Source organism: Physella acuta, unplaced genomic scaffold (assembly GCF_028476545.2).
Source record: "Physella acuta isolate Inbredline_101_S28 unplaced genomic scaffold, ASM2847654v3 ptg001544l, whole genome shotgun sequence".
Classification (NCBI taxonomy): Eukaryota; Metazoa; Mollusca; class Gastropoda; family Physidae; genus Physella; species Physella acuta.
This window is the reverse complement of record NW_026733059.1, coordinates 132,310-157,474: the sequence shown is the minus strand read 5'-3', so window position 1 is coordinate 157,474 and position 25,165 is coordinate 132,310. Positions and strand designations below refer to the sequence as shown.

General features: G+C 31.6%; 1 protein-coding gene across 6 annotated transcripts; it reads left to right on the top strand.

The window, feature by feature from the left end:
* Positions 1–1,694: 1,694 nt before the first annotated feature.
* On the top strand, positions 1,695–23,036 carry LOC131928768 (ADP-ribosylation factor GTPase-activating protein 2). 6 transcript variants are annotated; one of them, XM_059284888.1, is made up of 16 exons: positions 1,695–1,826; positions 3,654–3,845; positions 4,044–4,175; positions 4,917–4,955; positions 7,700–7,883; positions 8,028–8,149; positions 8,301–8,443; positions 8,551–8,679; positions 8,814–8,990; positions 9,184–9,318; positions 10,155–10,220; positions 13,061–13,193; positions 13,496–13,708; positions 15,889–15,911; positions 15,965–15,986; positions 21,180–23,036. In XM_059284888.1, exons 1-14 carry the CDS (start codon positions 1,755–1,757, stop codon positions 15,907–15,909), a joined length of 1,758 nt encoding a protein of 585 aa, XP_059140871.1. In that variant the 5' UTR covers positions 1,695–1,754; the 3' UTR covers positions 15,910–15,911; positions 15,965–15,986; positions 21,180–23,036. The 6 variants fall into 6 exon arrangements, 3 of the variants coding, with proteins under 3 accessions (XP_059140871.1, XP_059140873.1, XP_059140872.1); XM_059284890.1 differs by lacking the exons at positions 15,889–15,911; positions 15,965–15,986 and adding an exon at positions 14,571–14,623; XR_009383833.1 differs by lacking the exon at positions 4,917–4,955 and having other exon boundaries at positions 15,889–15,986.
* Positions 23,037–25,165: the final 2,129 nt, after the last annotated feature.

The window sequence follows — 25,165 nt, the reverse complement described above, 5'->3', positions numbered from 1 at the left end:
ATCCTAATCGCTTCAGTAACAACTGAATTGTGAAACTAAAATTATAACCACTTTAAAACCAGTGTTTCTTCCAGACTTTTTTCTCCGGGGGGGGGGGGGGCACTTGAAATTTCGGGGGGGGGGGGGGGGGGCGGGCGGTAGACTTTCTTCGGGGGGGGGGGCGGACACTGTTAAAAGTATATATTTTCTATATAAATTATATAAATTTCATTTCGTTCGGGGGGGGGGGGGGGGTAGAAAAGTTGCCTGGAAGAAACGTCACTTTTTAAAAATTCAATTTTAAGCTCCAACCCCATTGTCACACATCCACACGAAAGTTAGAACACCCAAAATGACATTACACCCCCCTCCCTCTTAATATACACTTTAGCCAACGTTTTTTATCACTTTTAAATCTATTGCAACTCATTGACACGTGTTGCTAAACCGAAAAATCTCGAGTTCGAACCCTCGGGCAGATGAGGCTCGTTAGCTGAGGACAGCAGCTCTTCTAGGAGAGACAACTCCAAAATCAAACAACTGCTGCCTTGTAGCTTGTTCTTGGTTGGACAAAGGCTATGGAAGCAAATCCAAAAAGAAAAGCAGGCTAAAATCGGAGTCAATGGCCTCAATGGCGCATAACCAGTTGACACGTATCCTTAATTGTGATGGAGGCGTGGTCGAGTTGGCCAAAGCTAATGGTTGATAAATGCGAAAAAGTCTCGAGTTCAAACCCTCTGTCAGATAAGGCTCGATCCCCTCCAACACTAAAAATTAAGAACGAAGAAGAAGAAGATTGACACGTGCATCGCACAAGCCCTATGTGGATCAAGGTAATGAAAACAGTTTTTCTTCCAGACTTTTTTCTCCGGAGGGGGGGGGGGGGGCTTGAACTTTTCGGGGGGGGGGGGGGGGGGGGGGAGGGCAGAGCCCCCACCCCCGAAGAGATGCCTTTGAAGAAACTGAATGAAAAGCTGAAGGATTATATTATTTCAAAATGTTTTTTGAAATCCTTGTAAACCTGACGACACACTTGCAAATAGCAGTATAGGGGGTCATCCATAAATGACGTCACGCTTTTTTTGACGATTTTTACCTCCCCCCTCCCCTCTGTCACACGTCGTCACAAAAAGCCAGACCCCCCCCCCTAAAATGATCGACGTCACACCTCAACCTACAACCCCCCCTCAAAATTGCAGTTGAATTTTTTAAAAACATCGATATTTTTAATTTTTCTAAAATCTTGTCTAAACTATTACAATTACAATTTATTAAAATAGTTATCTAAAACGCGAAATAACGTCTAAAATTCGTTTTCTAACATTGATTTTTATAATGCAAAAGTGTGACGTCGCAACATCTGAACCCCCCCCTCCCCTCATCACACATCGTCACAAAATTACGGACCCCCCCTCCCCCCTACGAGTGTGACGTCATTTATGGATGACCCCATAGCACTTTGTCCAAGCTTTTACTTTTCCCTGCTCAATTAAGACAGTGTGACGTCCCCCTACCCTAGTATTTTCCAGTCATTTTTCTTCGAGAGGGGGGGGCACTTTAAAATTTCGGGAGTAGGGGGTCCCCCCCCCCCCCCCCCCCCATCTTGTATAATAAAACCTGTTTTTCTGTTAAACCTGAGACAGTGTAGTTTTCGGAATAACATTAACGTAGCAGATCTCTAGACCTAACATATTCTTTTCACCAATGAGGTAATTAGAACGCTTTTGCCCGTTCCTACACTTTGGTCATGTGACATTACTCGGAACGTCATCATCATGGCAGAACACCCGGCTGAGAACGAAATAAAACAGATATTCAAACGTTTATTATCAATACCAACAAATAAGGTGAACACATAACTAATTTTAAAAATATGTATCTAATCAGGGGAATGAAATATCTCTAGTTAATAGGTAGCCTAAATAAATTACACCGCGTAACTGATCTAACCAGTCAGTATTCTGACCTAATTCACACTGAATCCTCAGCTGTGTGACTGACTGAGCCAATCTGATCAAGTGATCAGCAATCACCATTCCCTTCTGTTAGATTGTTCAATCAGCAGGACAGGAACATACTGTAGTTTTTGTTCTAACCCAGTAATTTGAATCGTTTTTCTCCATACAACTTCCACCCAAGGCCATAGTGAAACTATTGGTGTTAACTAAGTTGTTTCCCACAATCACAATGTCAGGAAATATGAAAATGACAAAATGTGAATTTTCTCACTCAATTCACATTCATTAACTTTTTATTAATCCTGCTAGATTACTAGAATAAAAATCTATGTCTAGATAGGCCTAAATGTATTATTTAAGCAACACCAAGGAATACTAGAGTTACATTTGAAACTCATTTGGGATGATTTTAGATACCGATTATAGACTCTTCCATAAAATAGGTGTGTTGGTTTGATAGTAGTATTGCAATCTTGACTAATTGTATGGTTAGAAATTAGGGTTAGGGACAGGGTTAGGATTGACATTAGCCAGCAATGTGTGTATTTAGTTAACTACCATTAACCTAACACCCCTTTTTTAAAGAAGATTCTATTATCGGACACTGGTATAAAAATTTCCCTTAATATTGTTGTAAACAAACTAAAAAATACTCTGAAATATAGAAAATTATATATTGCATCCTACTGAACTAATTTTATTAATTTAAAACAAAATCATGCAGGGTAAAAACAAAACCTTAAAAAAATAAATGTTCGAGACAATTATGCCCATTATGTCTGCCATGTATTTGAATGGGAAGAAATCTAGCAGACAACACATTTCTTCTGGACAGCACTGAACAGTCATAACACTCCTTAAAAACTAACCCACTGTGTCAGTCATATCCTCGTTGCCATTTAAAAACAAATGCGTTTTTTCACAAATCATTTTCTTTACTACAGATTAAGTTTGACAATCAAAATTGGTATCAAATTGAAGGTGAATAAATGTAGTTTATAATTGTTTAAGTAATCTTGAACAATTATGAAGTTTAAAATCTTAAGCGCCACCCTAATGTCATGTTAAAACATGCATTTTGGGTAGGGGGGGTCTTTTGGTGAAGCAGTTTTCCCTGAACGAGAGCACACAACAAAAAAAATAAATTTTATTCACTAAAGGATTAAACTAATGAAGCCTTACAAACTACCAGTTTTTACAGTTGACCTTCACTGTCAGAAGCAAATTTTTTTCCTGCCTTGAATTTTATCATCTGAAGATGATCAAAAGTACTTTGCCCCAAGCAATAATTTTTGCGTTTTGTTAAATAGATTATACTTCTGCATGAATCTATGATAATTTGATAATTTAATAGGGAAAATCTTCTCAATATTTCTAGTAAGGAGTACTCTTGGCATTTTTCAATTAGTTTGTTGATATATACATAATGTCACAAAAATGTCTAGAACTAATGATTTTATTGGTCTAAAGTTGCTGTTTTGGCATGTTTGAATAGATGTCACTGATTTTGGATATTTCTTCTAATCCAAAAACATTTTTTAAACACAACAATTAAAAATCAAATTTAGCTTAAAGTTCACAAATATGCTTGTGTCATTTATGTAGTCACAGTTGTAAAAGTTTGTCTATTATTTAAATACTTACTATTTTGATATATATTTTGATATATTCTAAATTTTTGGTTTGTTTTAATTAGCTTTTTTTTATTGTCTTCAGCAATGTTTTGATTGTAGTCACAGTAATCCAACATGGGCAAGTGTGACGTATGGAGTATTTCTATGTATAGATTGCTCTGCTGTGCACAGATCACTTGGTGTGCACGTTACATTTATACGCTCTACTCAGTTGGACACTAATTGGACATGGCTCCAACTGAGAGCTATGCAAGTTGGAGGAAATGCCAATGCCGTGAGTATATTATCTAAAATTTCCATACCACAAGACAAATTAAAGTTGCTTTTAAAAGTTGTTAATTTTTCCAATTGTTAAAAAAAAAAGCTATGTTTTGCAGTTATTTTTTATGACAGGATTTAGGTATAAGACTAATTTTTTTAGTAAAAGAGTTTCAGCAATGTGTGATTTAATTGTAATTCTTTTTACCTTCAGAGAGCATTTTTCCAGCAACATGGATGTACCACAACAGATGCTCAAAAAAAATACCATAGTAGAGCAGCCACTCTATACAGAGACAAATTGGTGTCTTCAGCTCAGCATGCTATGAGACAGCATGGTACTAAGGTATATGTCTTTTCATCTAAAATTGATTTGCTAGTTTGAAAAAAAAAGAAATTGCTGCTTGAAAATTGGGTTATTTGCAACTTTTTCAGTTCTATTAAAAAATATAATTTCTTAAATTTTTTTTTAGAAAATGTATAAGAAAAACCTGTGTTTATTTGGCAGAATGACTTAAAGATTCAATGTGAACCTTAACTATTTTTATTAATTACAACATTTTTAAATTCATACATCAAACACTGATAAAATTTGTCTTATACAACATTAATCTTTTCACTTATATAAAACGAGCCGGCCCGCGGCATAACATACGCCGCTATTTAGTTGTTTCTAATTTTCAATAATTCATAATTTGTGAATTCGACAGTACCAACGCTGACACTGAAAATATTTCTTTAAAACACTATAAGTAGCTCGTTAAGGACCATAACCCCCCCCCCCCTTCCTTCCCCCCTCCCCCCCCCTACGTTTAAAATCGTTGGCTCTGCTTGTAAACATTTAGAGTGAACACAGCTCACTAAAACCATGTAGGGGTGGGGAGGTAGGGAGAGCGTTTGCAGCTTGTTTTATAACGGCTCGAAGAAGAGAATTATATATATAGATAACAATTATTTTTAAAATTTAGTTACACTTCTGTGTATAAAGGTTTTTTTTTATAAAAGAAAACAAAAAGAATTTCAATACAATAAACAATGATTAAAGCTTTCTCCCAATATATTTTATATAAAATTGCTGTTGTTCCAGCTAATTATTGATGATTCGGACAAAAGTAAAGCAACTAAGGTCAGACTTAGTGGGCAGTTTTAAAGACTATTTGTATTATCTAATAAATTTATTTGTTTGTTAATCCCATGTGGGTAATTTAAAATGGTATACAAAAAAACCTGCCATTTTGGGATATTGTTAAATTGCTTTTTATTTTCATATTTAATGCATTGTTATTAATTTCTATTTATATCAACAAAAAAGATAAGGGCTGTTTTGCTACTTTTATTAATTTGCACATTTATTTAGACATGGAAATCAGGGTTTTTGGTACTAACTTGAGTTAGGGTAAGCAGGGATGTGACTTTTCCGAATTTTAGCGGAAATCCGAATTTTCCGTTTCAGGTGCGTTTTTCCTCCGCTGATTTAATTTTCGCCGAATTTTTCCGCCGACTTTCAATTTTTGTCGATTTTTTACCAAGTTTTAAAAATTAGGGAAAAAAACGGAAATGTCTTCTACGGAAAGGGCCGACATGCTCATTCCACTTATTCGTATTTAAATTTAAATCGACAACTACTGTACTTAGGTCAAACGGACACTCGAATATGCGCATTTCTTTTCGATTGGTTGATTGCGCTAGGTCTGACGGTGCTAGATCAAGATTAAATGTAGATTAAGATTCGGAATTTCGGCGGACTTAATTTTAACCCGCCTAAATCTACAGTTTCTCTCTGATTCTATTTTATTTCGCAATCTCAAATTAATATGGAAATCCTTGCTAAAGTTGACTATGAGGACTAGACTAACCCGCCCCACCTCGTAGCAACGGTGTCTCTTGTGACCTCACCTTGACCCCAAGTACGTTTTCGGTACTGCTGGTGGGGGGAAAAATTACGTCACAGTCAATTTCAAATAGCTGTTCCTGCAATACGTATGCTTCGTAGGCCTACAGATTTAAAAAAATACTAAACTCAACGTGACTAAGACCGTGTCTTGTTTGTGGAAGAAAAAATACGTACAGACTGTTTTTAAATTTTTAATAAAGGGTCTTCCATAAATAACGTCACACTCGTAAGATAGTGTAACGTCATATTTTTGCATTTTAAAAAAATAATGTTAGAAACAACTGCATTTTAGCCGCTATTACGAGTTTTAGAAAACTGTTGTAAAACATAGAAATTGAATAAAATCCCCTATGTTTGTCTACCTTAGTCAATATTTTATAAAAAAAAAATCGATGTTTAAAAAAAAAATTCAAATTCAATTCGAGGAAGGGGGGGGGGGGGGGGGCTGAGGTGTGACGTCATTATAGGGGGGGGGGGGAGTCTGGCTTTTGTAGGACAGAGGGGAGGTAAATATTGTCAAAACAACGTGGATGACCCCTAACAATTTACAGCTATTCCAAAAAACATAAATATCGATGTGGCTTGGCTATCAAAATGATTAACTTTGGTTCACACATCAGACCCTTTCTAATTTTAGCTAACCTGGTCCATTTCATTTTTCCATCACATGAACCTAAAACGTCCATATTATAACTAATCTTAATCTAGGCTCTTTACAGTTGAAGACAAATATATTTACCAATCCAATCTTTAAAAGAATATAGGGCATTAGGCCCCCTATTTAAAAATTGAAAACAGGAGTACATCTAGAATCTACACTAGATTAGTAGGCCTACAGTTTAAATTAGCTTAATGGTAAAATAAAACTTAATAGCTACTTTTGTTACATTGTAATTTTTAAAAAGTTGTATAAGGTAAACATTAAATTGCAATTAGACAAGACTTTCAATGTTATTTTAGAGTAATATAAACTTCTTGTATTTAAAATATTAACTTCATAAAACAATTTATTAGTACAGTAACAGTATGAAGCTGCTTAACTGCGATAAAAAGTAGATAAAGCATATTGAGTTATTATCCGAAAAAAATTTCCTAATTTTTTTTCCTGGTCTGGTCACATCCCTGGGTAAGGGATAAGCTTATTTCTGACTTTTAACCACGATTCCATTTAAACATTTGAATGAATTTTATAGTAAATTAAAAAAAAAATCATTTTATTGCGCTGTCTTAACTGCTTACTCATTTAAAACTTTAGACTATTATAAATTATTTACATCTTCCATTTTAAGAGGCTAAGGTTGTTAACACTGTTTACCCTAATGTGTATTGCATATAAAGGTTTGTAGTTTAGTTTTCAGTTTGTTTTTATTGTATATTATTTTACATTACATAAAACAAGCAATTAACTGAGTTGGCATTTTCTTTGTCAGTTATGATTCATGTCTTTTTAATGTAGTAGTGAGGCAATATTCTTCTGCTGCAGCTGTTACAAATCATGGAAGTTTAAAAAAAACATGAGCTGGACACAAATACAGATTTAAAATTTACAACAATAAATATTCCCAAGAAAATTTGTATTTTATCCCAGAATCTATATTATATTTATTTAAGGATGAAGTTCATGAAACGAGGAGTTGACTTAAATGATTAGCAATGGTCTATGTTCATTGCGATAATTATTGGCATGTAGCTAATGACCTTAAATTACATAAATAGAAAATTTTATACATTCTTTTGCATGTACATTTACTCTTTAATCCTAGGAGGGTAATTGTAATTTGTTGACTTGCATGTTTAAAAAAATTAATTTCAAAGTGATATTTTTGCTAGAAACTGGGTTGCTTTTTTAAACAATTTGGTATTATATTGGTTTTTAAGTAGGTAGTAATACCACAGATTTCAAACCATTGAATGTGTTGCTTGTTTCAACTACTGATGCCATGTCTAATTTGTAACTGTTTTTAATTTTGTGCCAGCTTCACATTGAAAGTCACCATGAAGCTGTGACACCAGAAAAAAAAGAAGTGGATTTTTTTTCTGAACACACTCTTGAAGCTAAAGATGATTTTTCACCATTCCCCATGGAAGACAATGCTAGGTTAGGTGGAGTCTCAACACCCTCACAACCTAAAACAATTGGGAATGGAAAACCAGAAGAGGGTACGATAAGCCTTTCCAAATAGTTTGTGTTAGAAAAAAAAATTCTAATCTCTTGACTTGTTTTTTTTTTTTTTGCAGTGAAGATGTTATTAATTATTGGTTTCTATCTCAAACTATTGCTTATCAATTTTCACAATTTATCAGATCCGACAGCAGGTCCCAATGTAGAAGCAGCACTGAGCACATCACCATCACAAGCTTTGAGTCAAGCAGAGCCCCGCAAAGGTATAATAGGGGCTAAGAAACCTGCTTCCGCCAAAAAGGGTGTAAGTTAAATTTCTAGAATTATTTTAATTAGGTATGTTTAGGTTTCCAATGATGTTTATGATAATTGAAACTTCAGTTATATTAGAGTGTGTTAATTTTTTCTCCATAAAATTGTGGCATTCAAGTTTTTAATGTATATATGTTTAACAGAAGGGTCTTGGGGCTCAACGTGTACAAAAAGACTTTAGTGCCATTGAGAGCAGAGCTCAACAGGTAGATAAGGAAAAAGAAGAATTGGCTAAGAATGTTGCAATAGCAGAAGCAAAAACAAAAGAAGATCAAGAAAAACAAATGTATGTGATTTTTATGTTTTTCATACCTAAATTGTAACAGTAATTTCTACATGTTTAAACCTCTCCTCTTTAAATAATTTTTTTTATTGCCATGTTTTTCAAAACAGGGCCAATATGAGACTGGCATACCAAGATATGAGTCTTCAGCGGAAGAAAGAAGAAGAAAAATTAATGAAAAATGACCCCAAAAAAGCAGAACAATTTGAACGTCTAGGAATGGGTTTTGCTGGAAATAAGTATGTTTATAAGCATTCATTTTTTTGTGTGAAAACGATTGCTTCTGAACTTGGTTTAGTAAATGGGTGTCTCTTCTTAAATACCAAACAGTCCACATAAATTTAATATATTTAATTTTTTTTTTATTTCACAGAGGTATTAGTCATTCAGCTTTGTCAGACATGCAGACCATAAGTCAGGAAGCCCCAAGTGGAGGGAGCAATGCCTCCTCCAGACGAGACTTTGATGCTTATGGAGAAAAGCCTCGAGGGGGCAACCGTAAAGATTTCTTTGATGATGAATTTGAATTTGTTTCCAGCTTATCTTCTAGGTAAAATATAAGCATTTTACAAGTTTTTTTTCTATCATCGGCTCAAGTACGTAATATACTAACAGTTGCAAGATTGAGCCGTGTTTAAAAAAGTTGTTTCCTTATCCACAGTAACTTTTTTATCAGCTAAATTGTTTACTATAAAGCAATGATTATATTCAGTTTTAAAATAATGCTGTAATTTTACTCACAGGCGTGATGACAACAATTCTAAAACTGATGATTATGGTGGTTGGGGCAACAAAAATAAAAGTGGTGGCTGGGACATTGACAAATTTGACGATAAACCTAGCCCTTCAGAGACCATTTCACAGAAAAGCAATGACAGGTAATTGGAGGAAAAAATTTCATCCCATGTTCATTCATTTTTTTATGATTAGGCTGACATTGCTTTTATATTTCAACAACCTTTGGTTTTTATATATAACGACATAAAAATGAGCAGTTGTTGTACTGTGTGCTTTACAAATACTTTGCAATTTTATTTAATTATTTAGACTGCTTTAAATAAAGTTGTAACTAATTGTAACCTAATGCATAATTAGGCTATACAGTACACAGCAACTGGTCTTGATATTCTAAATCTTAATCATCTATTTTATTTTCTCTGAGAAGTCTTTACAAATTATTACCATTTGCTTCAAACAAAAATACTACGTATTTTTTAACCCTTCAAGAATATCTGGGGAGGAGGGAGCTGATGGTAATATAATATGTGGACCTTGGGTAATAGAGAAACAGGTCATTCTGTAGTGTATATGTTAAGTTCTAGTTTACAGTGGAGAAATAAGTAAAATATCTTTGCGTCTAATTTTAAAATGAACTCTGTACTGGGTTATAAATAAAACAGCTGAATTAATGTAAGCTAGTAACAGCAAATTTGTAAATTTTATATAGTTCACGGTCCAACTAAAATATAACAAATAGTTTACAATTAGTGTTAAAGTTCTATTAATTAAACATAAGTTAGCTAACTTTCCTCTTAGCATTTTCATAAGTATTTACTCTTTTGCTCTATTTTGACTAATGTTTACAGCAGCGCATTCTTAAATTTCAATTTTTCTTAAATTCATGATTTAACAGTAGAATGATACATAAAATGAGACAGATTTAGTTCATGTATAAGTGTGTTAATGCTACTGAGATAAACTCTGTTGCATGCAGCATAGCATACGATGAAGACAAAGAAAATGAGGAAGAGAATGAAGATAACTTAAAAGATGAATCTTGGTAAATATTTGTGGGATATCCCTAATATCTCTGGGTTTAGCACTAGGTCTTAAGTAGAGAAAATCTTTTTAAGCTCCACCTTATTTAATTTTTAACTTTTATTGTTCCTATTTTGCAACAAGAAGTTCAATTTTCATCACTGTACTTCATTATAGATATATTACCCTCGTACTTTAAGTTGATTAGAAACAATGGAATTTTAGAATTATTTTACCTTGTACAGCACACCTTTTTCTTTTTAGAAATACCATTTTTTTAACTAAGTTATGGGAAAAACCTTTTTGTTTAAACATTTAAATTGTAATTTATTTTTTAAAGATTGCTATATATTGCTACAATCCAATTTGTTTAGAAATCTTATATTTCCTTGTTAAAGTATATCGTGACTATCTGGCAGAGTTAAATGTATCATTCCACATCCTCCTATATATTTTAAGGAACAATAAAATACCTGTAATAGTCTTAAGCTTTCCCATCCACTTTTTTTTACTGCCTTAATTTTCACTAATGTCTGCTCTTTGAGTTGATATAAATGCTACAGCCAAATCTTGAAATAAGTCAAAATGGAAAATGTCCAGTCAAATCTGAAACTGAACAATGACTCTGTAAATTGACTGATATTTTCTTAATTTTGGGATTTGGCCTTAGTCAGAAGAATACTTTATTTGATTGTTTCTAAATGTTCAAATTCAAGTATATAAAAGCATAAGTTTGTTTAATAGTCATTATAATTATCAGAATTCCAACTGATGTATTAAAGAATAGTCAAAACAGTTGTAATGATGAATAATGTAATCTCTGGAATTACTTATTACTAGATGAACATTTATGACAGTTTGAATTGCATGACAGTTTGTTGTTTCTGCATTTGCAGTTACCCAGATCTAGTAGTACAATACCATAGAGTGTAGCTGATAGTGATTGGGACGACTCTGTGGTTTCTAGTGATCTTACTTCCTTGCCTATGGATTTATGTACCTAACCATAGCCACCATCACACGAAAAGCATGTGATGTGCCACCTGCCGCAGGCTTATACCTGTGCATCGAATCTCAGTCAGGGTTGTCACAGTTCTTTGGGAAATGACTGGCCAGAATTAGCATACACATTGATAATGTTAAGTACATTGGATGTTCAGATAGAGCAGGAAATGTCCAGCTAATTAGGGAACCATTTAAGTTCAGGCTTTGGCTGTAACATATATATGGGTATAGAACTGTAAAATGTATCAATACAGTAATTTTTATTTTACCCTCTTCTGTTATATTTGAAGATTTGAGTCTTTAACTTTTTAAGTCTAATTACTGACCAATTGCAATACTGATCTCACTTCATAATCATATCTATTTTTTAAAAGTTTTTATTTAACTTACTTCCCCTATCTGTCATGCTTTGTCCATCATGGATCAAAACTGCAGAGCAAACTTTTAACCACTTCTAACTGATCGATTTGTTTCAAATTTAGCATGTGGGTCGAGACCAAATGAAAATGCAATCTGGCCCATCAAATATGACTTAATTGGATGCCTAATATATTTTTTTAATTAATTAAAGTTTCCTATTTAAAGCACTCTTTACTGCCCTGTTAGTTGCACATTTTTTGTGTTCATTTAGTTTGCAATTATTTTTAGTCATGCAACTATTGTACTACAAATTTTAAGTACTGGAAAAAAATGCATAGAAAGCTTAAGAACAAGCTTTTTACATAATTGTTCACTAAATTGTAAAAAATTATTTTCTTTAAATATATAAAAATATACTACTATTTAGATACCTAAAGAAAAGCGTGGGTCACTATTATCTATTGAATACCTCTACTAAAATTTAAGAAGTGACTCACGCTTTTCTTTATATTTTTAAAATATTAGTGTATTATTATTAATTTAAAGAAAATAATTTATTTTCCCTTTTTAGTGCATAATTATATAAAATGTTTTTTCTGTATTTTTTTGTGTTTGAAGACATTAGTTGTATTTTTAAAACAAATTTAAGAGTCATTGTAAATTACCATAGATATTTTGTTAGCACAATCAATTAGTGAAACTTTTACATTTTCATTAGGCTACCAGCTAAAAAAATATAAGTTACCATACAAACTAAAGAAATACTCATCAATACAATGTCTGGCAAAGTGTAATATCTTGAAAAAATATTAATGTCTGTTATAAAACTATTGATATTTTTATAAATTTGGTTATAATTCAGCTTAGATTGTTCAGGGGCTAGATATGACTTTTTATTCATATTGTAGAACTTAAATGGGTTCTAATTTTCAAAGAATTCCCTATAGAAAAAGTTTACCCACAAGGAATGTTTAGTTGCTCTCTTTTTCAGTAAATAAATAAATATTCAAAATGCTTTCTTTTAAAATAGTAATAACATTTTCAAGCTGATTAACTGAACTTATATTGTTCCCAATGCTGCATTTGTTAAGAAATTGCCTTTTTTTTCAGTTTATAAAATTTTTTTTTAACCTTTGCATAAATATTGCAAGCTAATCACCCTTAAACTTTGTATTCTACATTTTTATAAATTGGGTTATACCTCACTTAGAAAGTAAGGTTTCATACAGAGAATGCGCATTGGCCCATTGGGATTTTATTTCACATGTTATTTTAAGTTTTCCCACTTTCTTTTAGTGGTTTTAATAAACCTCAACTTGCACTGTAATGTTAATTTTATCCTTGATAATTTTTGTCACTGATTTAGTTATATTATTGTGTCTTGCTTTAAAAATGTGTTGTTACATGTAGCATACTAATTTTGTTTCAGCTTTGTTAATCTATTACTTAATTGTACTATATATAACTTACTAATTCCCTTTATACAAAATTATATAGGTTCAGCAGAAGCAGAAAAAATCAAGAATCAAATTCATCAGCAAGTTTTGATAGTAGTGATACAGCCCAGAAGAAATTTGGCACAGCAAAAGCTATTTCATCTGATCAGTTCTTTGGTAATAGAGATAATGATGTAAGTACTCATAAAAAGATTTTATTAGTTCAGATATAGTCAATTATCAATTGTGACTTTGAAGATATATTCTTTGTTAAAAAAAAAAGAAGCAAAAGAAACTGATAAAATTCCTACAGTTAAAAGTATTAAGATATAAGAGGGTTGCTAAAATGCATTATTACAGAAATGGCAAAATTAGTTTTTGTTTAAATACCTGAATAATAAGAAAGGACTTAAAAAAAATAGTTATTGTGAGTAAAGTATAGTTAAGTGGGATCCTAAATAATGAACAAATAAAGAACACATTTCTCTGTGTTTAGTTCGAAACAAGACAAAACTTAAGTCGGTTGGAAGGCCAGTCATCAATATCAAGTGATGACTTCTTTGGTGGTGGCACAAGCAGCAGTCGAAGACAAACCTATAACAGTTCAGCTCCAGATCTTCAGGATATCAAAGACGGTGTCAAGCAGGGAGTCACAAAAGTAGCAGGCAAGATTTCGAGCCTAGCTAATGGAGTCATGTCTAGTCTACAGGTAGAGTAATATTAATTTTAGTCGTAAACTATAATTATGTTTGTTATAAATGTTTTTATTAATTTCTCTACTTAAGAGAAAGGTATGAGGTAATAACATTATTCAGATTACTTGTATGAATTAATACTAATATTTTATTATTGGTTTGTTTCATGAAAAGAAATGAGATTTATTTGAATGGGTGTTAATTTACCCCTTTGAATAAACCCTCCTCCCCCAAGCTTACCATTTAGGTTCTCAAAGAGTTAAAACAGATTACAATACATTCCGGTTTAGATCAGATGCATGTTACCTTGATGTTAGCATTTAGTCTTTAAATGTTAATTTTTCTTTCTCATCTGAATCTCAACCTTTCTTCACACTTAGAGAATAGTCATAAAATTGTCATTTTATTATTTTACTTTCAAGAAGTACTATTTTAAATTATATTTTAAATTATATATTAAATTATAAAAAAATATTTAAATCTAGAATAGTGGCAATTCTTAAAATATAATGTCAACCATTAACTTAAGAATTTACTCAGCAACTTTTAAAAATTTAAGATTTACATCTATTAATCACGGAAAAAATTACGTTATGCTATAGTATTTTTGCCGATAGTTCTCGGTTCTAAATTTATTTTATATTAAATTTGTCTAAAAATTAATGTGTAAATAACATTTTTTAATAATAATATATGGATATTTGATAATGTGAAAAAGTACCATTTACTAACCCCCTCTCCTAAAAAAAACCCCCTAATTTCTAAAGTTTTTTAATCACACAAAACGAGGTGAAAATTTTAATATGTGCTTAAAATCTTGACCACAAGTTCATGTTCTGTACAATGTTTAACATGACAAAATTATTTATCTTACAGCGTAAATAACCCAACTTAATCCTATTGTACTAGAGTGTTTATTTGTAGTGAAGGTAATACCATTTATTGTGAAGGGTCCCAATTATTTTGTGTATTCTATAATTTCTTTTATTGGTTGCTTTAGTTTTGAAACGCTTGTTTTCTGTTTACCAGTATTGTACAGATAAAAGCCACGGACAGGCTAATATATTTGAGAAGTGTGAACAGATTTTCACTGTTTAAGATCAGATTTAAAATTAGTTGGCTGTATAGCAGCTTTTTTTTTTATTGATTTAATCTATAAGGCAGCCTGCAAGCTAAAAATTAATAAGAAATACTATTTTTGTTTTTAGCTAAACAAGCAAGAGAAGATTAGTTTGAAAAATATGCTTTTTGTTCTTCCTAATTATTTTCTAGTCCAAATTATTTAATTTCATTTTTTAAACACAGTACAAATGGTGCAAAATGATGTAGCAAGTGAAAATTTTCTTACCTTTCTGTTATTAAATTTAGTTCTGCCGTAAAGCAAGAGGTCTTCAAATTTTACCCTAACCAGGGTCTTTATTTCCGTTAAGTAGAATATTACTGACCAGAGTGGCCATTCATATGGGCCCCTGCCTACTATTTCAACCTGGTCCCTGGCTGCCCTCCTGCTTTTTTAAATTTTATAATTTTTTTTGTAATATAATTTCTACTTGTGGTTTATGAATAAAATGGCCCTTTACTTGCATTCTTTTTTTGGGTTAGGAAATCTTATTCTTTAAGACCAACCTTTCTCTTTATTTTAGCTATGGATATTTGATTGGCTTTATCTGGTTACATTGTTGTACTCTTAAGACTTTGTTTTATGAAAATGTCCTATATACAATTTTTAAAACTCTTTAACAGTTTAAAATCATACATGTCTAGAAATTTTATTTTTATACTATTCCACCCTTGCTGGTTTAATAGCTTTCACTGAACCTTAAATCTTTGTTATCAAGAACAGCTGTTAAAAATGTTGGCTGGCTTAGAGTACTTTTAAATTCTCTATACCAGTTGGCTGATCATACTTTTAAAAATGGGTTAGAAAAATGATAGAATATCATCTAACAGATACAGTAGAGTGCTCTATTTTAGCTATTGTTGCAAAGAACTTTGGCTAGCATAGCTGTTATCCCCATGACAGAAGCAGGTGAACTCTGAATTATACTGAAAACCTCTTTTGAAATATAAAGAAAGTAAAATTTTTTTTTCTGAGTTCTATGGATCAACAGTTAATGTTATGTACCTTCTAGGTTATGTCAATTTGTTTTTAGAAATTAGTTTTATTGAATGCATGCTTGTGTCCGTCTTTCAGGAATGGGGTGATGACTTCTGACCAATGTATGTGTGGGTCAGCTTTTCTTGGGTGCTTTCTTGGAGAAAAGCTGACCCAATGACCTACCCAGAGCATGTGTAAGATAGTTGTTTTGTGTGTTGATGTGCATCACATTTGAGTTACTAACAACCTCTTCAAAATGTTAACTTCTCTGTATACCAAAAATATAGAAATTTAGTACTTGATGGTTAAATATCAGATATTATTACTTATCAATTGTAAATGTGTAAAAATGAATTTAAAAAAAAACCCCAGACATTTGGTATACAGAAGGAAAACATATTTCCTGGTATCTACTGCTTGAATTAACTGCATTACTAACATTAGTGTAGATTTTTGTAGCCTGTGTGCTAGTCTAAAAAGAAAAAGTCAAACTGAACAAAACACCACTTTTACTAGGGGCTAAGGCTTTGTTATAATGTATCAAAGACTAGAGTGTATGTGTGCATGGATAGAATAAGAAATAGTTTTAAAAAATTGTGCACGAATTGAAAATACTTGTCACAGACTGTATAATTATGTATCCTTATTATATTGTGTTTTGCATGAATGAAGAGTACCTGGCTAGCGGAAGGACTGTCTGAGCGATCGTCATGTGTTGTTTCATGCTTTTGGGTGAGATCGCTCATGTACGTAAGGGGAGAGAAAGTGGTGAATAAAAGGGAGAGCAAAAAGGTGAACGGGTGTTGTGTGCTAGAACTTGAACCTGAGGACTGTGGCTGTGAATGTAGGATGTTACTACGACACTTTGTTTCTTGACTGTGATTGTACTTATACCAGTTGTGACCATGGATTTACTATGGGTCTATTAATTCTCTGTACAAAGTGTAAATAAAGTTATTGTTTCACAACTACTGTTGCTCGTATGAGTATATTGAAGAACCCACAATAACAACAAAGAATTCATGTTGTTACATATGGTGTCAGAAGTGAGCGTCTACTGTTACATATGATGTCAAAAGTGGTTGAAGAAGTGGTGCTACTGTTACTGATTCTACTGTTACATTGTCAGAAGCAATTGAAGAAGTGATGTTGTTACATTGGTAAATTATATTGAAGTCTGAAATCGTCAACGAAGTTACAGTGTTACTACAAGTGATCAAGAATTGTCACATTATCATTGTAAGCAGTTTTCAACGTTTTTGAAGTGGTCTTCCACTGTTTACCAAGTACGTCAAGTTCTTGAAAGTCATCTATCTACACTCAAGTCAGAAGGGTTGCTGTAGTCAAGTCAGACGTCTTGTTCAAGTCAAGTCATCAACGTGATAATTTTTATCACCTTATTTCGATATTGTCTCACCAATGTCGAGTAAATATCGTCTGTGTGTTTTTTCTGTTTGGATTTAGCCGATCAAGTCTTAGTGTTTCTTTTCTACTGTTTGGATTTAGCTGTTCAAGTTTTTTCTATATGGATTAGCTGTTCAAGTTTTTCTACTGTTTGGATTTAGCAGATCAAGTTTATTTTTGTAACTGTTCCTAAACTGTTCCTAAAGATGTCTTATCTAAAACTGGACAAATTTCTACTCTGTAACAGGCTACTAGAACTATTTTGAATTTTTTCAACTTTTTGGAATCAACAAAGTGAACTATTTTTGTACTATATATGTACTATGAACTTTTCTTGGATTACTAGATGTCTCTAATCAACTGAACAAAGCCAGAATACAAGAAAGGGTATTGTAAATTAATTAACATTTATCTATTGTCAACTAATGAATTTATATTTTATGTCATAGAAAATATATCAAAATGTTATGTTTTGAAGAATATCTAGCACTAGCGAGGGCGCAAGGCATTAAGAAGATGAAGAAGCAGATAGCCTGGGCAAACACTCGATTTGACCGAGACATAGAAAAAGCATTAGAAGCATGGGACGAACAAAATGAACAACCCAAACGAGCTCATGGAAATGTATTGAGAGAACTAGATGATGTGATAGAAATAGTGTGTAATAAATCAAGAGGTATTACAGAAATGCAAGAAGAAAAAAAAATGTCAGATGGAGATAAAGTAGAGGAGACTGTACAACAAAAAGGGAAGAGAAAAAAAAGAAACAGAAAACAGAGAGCAGATAAAAGGGCTGAAACTTTGGAAAAACAAGTTGGCCTACATGAACTAGAATATAAACAAGAACTATTAGAAATGAAAGCTATAACAGACACAAATGAACCAAAATTAGAAAGTGAACAGACAGAATTTAAAGCAGAACTTGAAGAAGTAAATATTGGCAACCTTTGGAATGAAGAACAGAGTAACATAGTCCAGGAAGAATTGAAACCCAAGGATAAAACAGAGGTTGAACTTAATAATGATTTAAAGGTGACAGATACATTAGTATGTCTTAAGATTGACTCTTTTTTGAATGATACGCAGGTACACGAGAATATTATTGAAAGTTGTATCGTAAGTCCATCAGAGAATGGCAGTCAACAAGAAACAAGTCCATCAGAGAATGGCAGTCAACAAGAAACAAGTTCATCAGAGAATGGTAGTCAAAATGATTTAATAAGCCCATCAGTCAATGGCAGTGATGATTTAATAAGTCCATCGGAGAATGGCAGGAATCATGATAAACTAATGATGATTAATGAATCAGTGAACTTAATAAGCCACAATAAAGAGAACGTACCTATTGAGGAGTTACTTAGAAATCTGGAGTCAAACTTTAAAGAAGATATCCTAGAACTCAAGAATAAATTTAACAAAGAAATGGAGAAATTAACACAGAAATTTATGTGTGAATTAGAATCAATAAAGAAGCACAAGGAAGTTAAGAAAGATGAAACAGTAACTAGAAACTACAATGTCATTAATGCACAGAATGAAAGTAAAAGAAATTTAGCAAATTATGAATACAGTCAACATGTTAATAAGAATGTCATTAATGTCATTAATGCACAGAATGAAAGAAAAAGAAATTTAGCAAACTATGAATACAGTCACCATGTTTATAAGAAGCCAAAATCTAGATGTTTTTACTGCGGAAAAACAGGTCATTACCAAAATCAATGTTGGCATAGGTTGGCAAATCAGAGAAGAAACAATTATGTACACAGAAAGTCATGTGAGAAATACAGTAATTTAAGAAATGTATCAACTTCAAATCAGAATAACAAAAGTGTGAATAGGTATACTAATGGAAGTTACCGACGCAACACATATTATGAGAGGCCAAAGCAATGCCATAATATTTATATTGAGTTGGTTGATGAACCAAACCAACATACACAAAGCAAGATAACCACTGACGTTGTTCAGAAACCAGAGGAGAATATTAAAACAAATGAAGTAACACAAGTTACACGAAATCTAGGAAATGATTATGGTAGCACAGCTAAAAGCTACAATTTGAGGGAGAGATGGCATACAGGTCATCGTCAACTGCACGAGAACGATTACTCATGCTATAGAGGGTGCTAAGATTAAATTATCAATTTACAGTTTATTAATATTATACAGTCTGTAACTGTAATATATAAATATCAAACAATTTGTATCAGTAATATAAATTGTGTACTATTTCAAAAGATTGTAAACTGTATTATGTTAAACCTATTCTATACTATTAATTAACAGTGAATAAAGTAAATCAAGTAAAAGTTAGAGACTATTATTCCGCATAACAATAAGACGGAAGTCTCAATGATGAATTGTGTGTTAGCCATACCTGTGAAAGGCAATGTTGTTGTGTTGTGACCTAGATTTGTCTGAAATGGGTCAACTAGGGGAGACAACAAAGTATATTAATCATGCGTCGTAATAACATGCCTTGATGCTAAGGAAGTTTTTTACTACATAGGATATAATTATTTAATTCATGAGTTGAATTAAGTCTTTGATAATTTCAACTATGTATTATAGTTTGGTAATTCACTAAACTCATTTGTCTTGTTTATACAATTACTTGGTAATTGAAATGTTTTTCTTTCTCATATTTGAATACATTACACATAATGCTTGTGCATTAGTCTACAAAGAATGTATTTTTCCATGTTTTTTGAGATGTATAAAAATTTTGTTGTCTGGCACATGATCCTGCCCTACCAATATTGTATTTATAAATTTTGTTACACAAAATTTTAATTGAAGGGGGGACGTGTCACAGACTGTATAATTATGTATCCTTATTATATTGTGTTTTGCATGAATGAAGAGTACCTGGCTAGCGGAAGGACTGTCTGAGCGATCGTCATGTGTTGTTTCATGCTTTTGGGTGAGATCGCTCATGTACGTAAGGGGAGAGAAAGTGGTGAATAAAAGGGAGAGCAAAAAGGTGAACGGGTGTTGTGTGCTAGAACTTGAACCTGAGGACTGTGGCTGTGAATGTAGGATGTTACTACGACACTTTGTTTCTTGACTGTGATTGTACTTATACCAGTTGTGACCATGGATTTACTATGGGTCTATTAATTCTCTGTACAAAGTGTAAATAAAGTTATTGTTTCACAACTACTGTTGCTCGTATGAGTATATTGAAGAACCCACAATAACAACAAAGAATTCATGTTGTTACAATACTGAAGAAATTGTATTTAAAAAAATAGCCTCTAAACACTATAGTGTTGCTTATTCAGTTGTCTGGCATATGTCAAAAGCATATGTCTCTGATAAAAAACTTCAACCTGATGGGTAATGAAATTGATAGAGGAGTTCAATGTATTTTTAGGAAAATAGTGCCTACTTTTTAATGGTACAGAATGAGAGATTTATAGTTGGCTAGTATTCTTTCTTTTATTTCACTTTTGTTTAAAAGTTTTATTTAGTCATCCTATTCATGTTTTTATGTTATATCTGGATAAATTGAGAATTTGTTGCCTTAATTAAGAATATGTTATGGCACAAGATATGAGATATTTTATTTGCTTTTATGCTAACATTATTTTTTTTTTCTTTGCCACATCTTGCTTAATATCAAATCTAGTCACTGCATTGAATAAATTTCAAACCCTCTAATTTGTCTTGTATCTTGGTTGCATGACTATTATACAGCAGTGTGTGTTTTAAAAAAAAATTGCATTTTAATACGTTGTTCAGTAATATTAGACAATTGAAACAGCGCATACTTTTATCTGTTTGAAATATTGATTAGTCAAATGCAGGAATACATTTCTTTTTTATCATTTGATACTTCTTAAAAACCTGAATATAAAGTACACAATTGCATTTTAAAATTATTTGTGTTTAGTTTTAATATAACTTTAAGTAAATTTTTTCAGTTAAAAATTTTTTGTTCTGAATGTTTCATGGTTCTTATTTTGTTTTAACAACAGGATCGCTATGGTTGATGTAAAGACTTTACTATCTTTGATCTGCCACAGCTGACTGAATGCCATTACTATCATCTTTGGGAGACTTTACTCATGGGTATGGATATACTGCAAGCCAACAAATGTATTTTATCTGTTTTGAGTAAAGAAAAGAAAACTGCATTTCAGCAATTTTTTTCATTCATTTTGATGTTATGTTAGAATAGCTACAAAAAATATGGTCAACTGAAAAGACATTTAGTGGATAAATAAGGATTTCTCACTTTGATAAAAGAGCATTAAAAAAGTTGTTTGATGTAGACAGTCTAATAAAAATTAAAGTTTTTTTTGAGATGGGGGAGAGGAAGGCTACATAGTCCAGCTATCTATACTGACATAATTTCTTATGTTGTTTATGTGATATATTGATATTGTTATGTATAAGTACTAAAATATGTTTGCATCTTTACATAGGATGTATCTTTTAAAAGAAGTTAGATAATACATTTTAGGCAAGCCAAATGCTAAGAGTGTGATCTATTGGAGTGTTAGAAATTTTATTTAAATATCAGCTTTACAACCTATTTCTGGCTTGAAAATATAGATGTTAATCACAAGATTTTCTCCTAAATTGAATCAATTTGTGTACAATTTAAAAATCTCATTTTGATTATTTTCAACATTTTTCTGCATGCTCATTTAACTAGGCCCCTATCTATAAATATTTTTGTAAAACCCCCAAAAAACCATTAAGTTGAGTAGATCATCAGTTTTTGATATATGGCCTTATCTTCATTCATCATACACATTTAATACTGAATTCTTTTCTTGTGTTAAGTAAGGCTACAGCATTGGTTAAATTTTAACTGCAGATTTTAAAGACTAGTTTCTTTTTTATATGTAAGCTGCAAATCTAAAAAGCTAATTTATTTTGAATGAAAAATGTTAATTTTTTTTAGCTTTGTTTTTACATTAATCATAGTTTCATCATCGAGTATCAAAATGACCCATTTATTCACCACTGGCATTCATCACTTTGTTAGATGATTAATGACCTGTAAACTATTTAACTTCATTTTCTTTTACTTAAAGCAAACTGGGATTATTATATATAGACTTTAAATTAAATTTATGCAAAAATTAATCTTTTCATAAAGCATCCACATATAATTGAGACAAACACTTAGAAGCCACATAAAACTAACCACTAAACAAAAATATATACTGAAATGTTGAAATGTGGGGCATGTGTTAGTTTTCTTTCATAAAAGAGGGACACCACACACACATGTGGATTTTTACCGCATCTGTTAAAACATAAACCCTGTTTTAATAATCTTCTTTGGTCGATCTTTGAGATCTTTTCTTTCTACAACCCATTAAGAAAAAAGATCCATGCCACTAAAACCCTCCACAAATGACAATTGACATGATACGTATTCATGCTAATAACAAAGTGTACAGCCTACATCCAAATAGGTACAAATAACCACCTTAAGAATAAAGTGTCGTAAAATCGGCTTTCAGAATTATTTTTCAATACAACTGGAGCAAATAACTTAAGTTTCCAATTTTTAAATTGTACCTGTTTGCTAATTACAAATTTAATGTGTTAGATTTTGGGTTTTAAAATTACAATGTATGTAGTGAAGAATATTTCTTGGTGTAAATACTTAAAACTGTAAAGATTTTAATTTTAACTTTGGTCAGATCATAATTATCTTGGCAGTGACATGTTAGGCATTTGTAAATCTTAAATAGTTTCACCCTGATGATGAATTCCATTTAGTTTAGGTAGGTTATTTCATAATGTTATTATTGATGCTTTTTTTTTTTCATGGAGGGGTGTTTTCATTCAATAAAATGTATATTTATGCTCAATTTTTGTCTTGTGTTCACATTTATGTGTATTTATTATTTGCAAACAGTCATCTCCTAAAACAGTTTTTTTGCACAAAAATAACTCAAAGTGATGTTAAGTTTGTTTATTCCCAACACAGTTGATTACAATGCCAACTCCCGTTAACACATCAGTCATATTAGTTCTGGGCAGCTATTATAAAATACACTCAGTGTTCCAAATACTCTCATAAAAACAAGTATTAACAAAATTGGGTATTTTTTTGTTTTATTGTTAGCTTCTATATTTTTTTTTTAACTTTTCAAATACCATATTTTTGCAACTGAGAATACATAATTAGACATAGGTGTGTGATGGTGCAATGCTTACAAAAAAGGTTTATTGTCACTTGGCACATTCATGTACAATCTACTTAGCTTGCATGTCAAGGAAGCTTAATGAGAAAGATGATTGGAATAGATTAAGTCACCTTAAAAGAAATTTAGGCCTGATAGTAGTTTTTATTTCTAACTCATATAGCAGTTAAAAAAAATTACCATTTGCAATTGCACCATGCTCTTCACAGTAAAAGAAAATTTAAATAAATATTCGCTCTCATCTCTTTAGTACTCGAAAAACAAATCTCTGCTAGTACAAGGGCTAAATAGTTTTAATGTAGTTCTTAGTTATTTCTCAAATGCAGTAAATTTTAACATGAATATTTTGAAAACAAAAAAATTTCATGAAACTAGTAGCTTTAATTTGCTACTGCTAACACATTTGCATAATGGAACTCAACTAATGACTCAAGTCATTTAAATGTTAGCAAAATTTTTGGAAAATAGTGTACATTAAAATAAAAATAAATTTTAACCATCTGTACAATAGTAAACAAAAATATTTTTTTTACAGTTGTGTGAAACAAAAAAGACAATATTACACAAATAAAGGAAATAAAGTTAAAAGTTTTTATAGTTACTACAAAGTTAAAAGTTGTTATAGTTACTACTTAATACTTAAAAACAAAATGCTTAACTATTTAAATTTACCCCTGGGAAATTATTGTTCCAAATAAACCGTATAATTACCACATTTGCTTTTTTATTAAAAAAATTAATTAAAAATAATTTTAGAAATATTTCTAAGATATATTTTTAAAAAAAGACAGCAATAGCATATTAACACTAATATTTTTTTTAGTTTCATTAAATTAATCTATAACAAAATAATCACTCATTAAAAAGAAAATATATCAAATAATCATAATGTATTGAAGTTTTTATAGATAAATTTGCAAATTTGATAAAGACAACCCAAGCTAATTTCAAATATATATTAAAATCAGATACATTTTTGAATAAATACTTAAAACAAATTCATAATTTGGGTTTTTACAATATTCAATTTATTCTCATAGATTTTTATTTGTACACAATATTTAAACATTTATTGTTTAGTTAAGAAGCCATTATAAACAAAGTTGGAAGTAAAAAGCCATTATTTAAAATATGCATAATTTCACTTCTCATTTTACATAAGAATAGTACAACTGAAATGTATCATCTAAGTTTTAGAAAAACTTAATGAAGCACACATTTTACAAGAGTAATTCATTAATTCACAAGGGGAATGTTTGTTAAAATCCATTATGAACTCCTCAATCTACTTGTCAAATAAGCTTCCTTTAGAACCCTAATTAAAACTTTGTATTAAGGGGTCATCCATAAATGACGTCACACTCGTAGGGGGGAGGGGGTCCGTAATTTTGTGATGATGTGTGATGAGGGGGAGGGGGGGGGGGGATCAGATGTTGCGACGTCACATTTTTGCATTATAAAAAGCAATGTTAGAAAACAAAATTTAGACGTTATTTCGCGTTTTAGATAACTGTTTTAATAAATTGTAATAGTTTAGACAAGATTTTGGAAAAATATTGATGTTTTAAAAAAATTCAACTGCAATTTTGAGGGGGGTTGTAGGTTGAGGTGTGACGTCATTTTAGGGGGGGGGTCTGGCTTTTAGTGACGACGTGTGATGGAAGGGAGGGGGGGGGGGGGAGGTAAAAAATCGTCAAAAAAAGAGTGACGTCATTTATGGATGACCCCTAAGATAAAATAATAAGGTGTTATTATGCAACTGTTTTATTTTATAAACAAAGGAAAAATAGAAT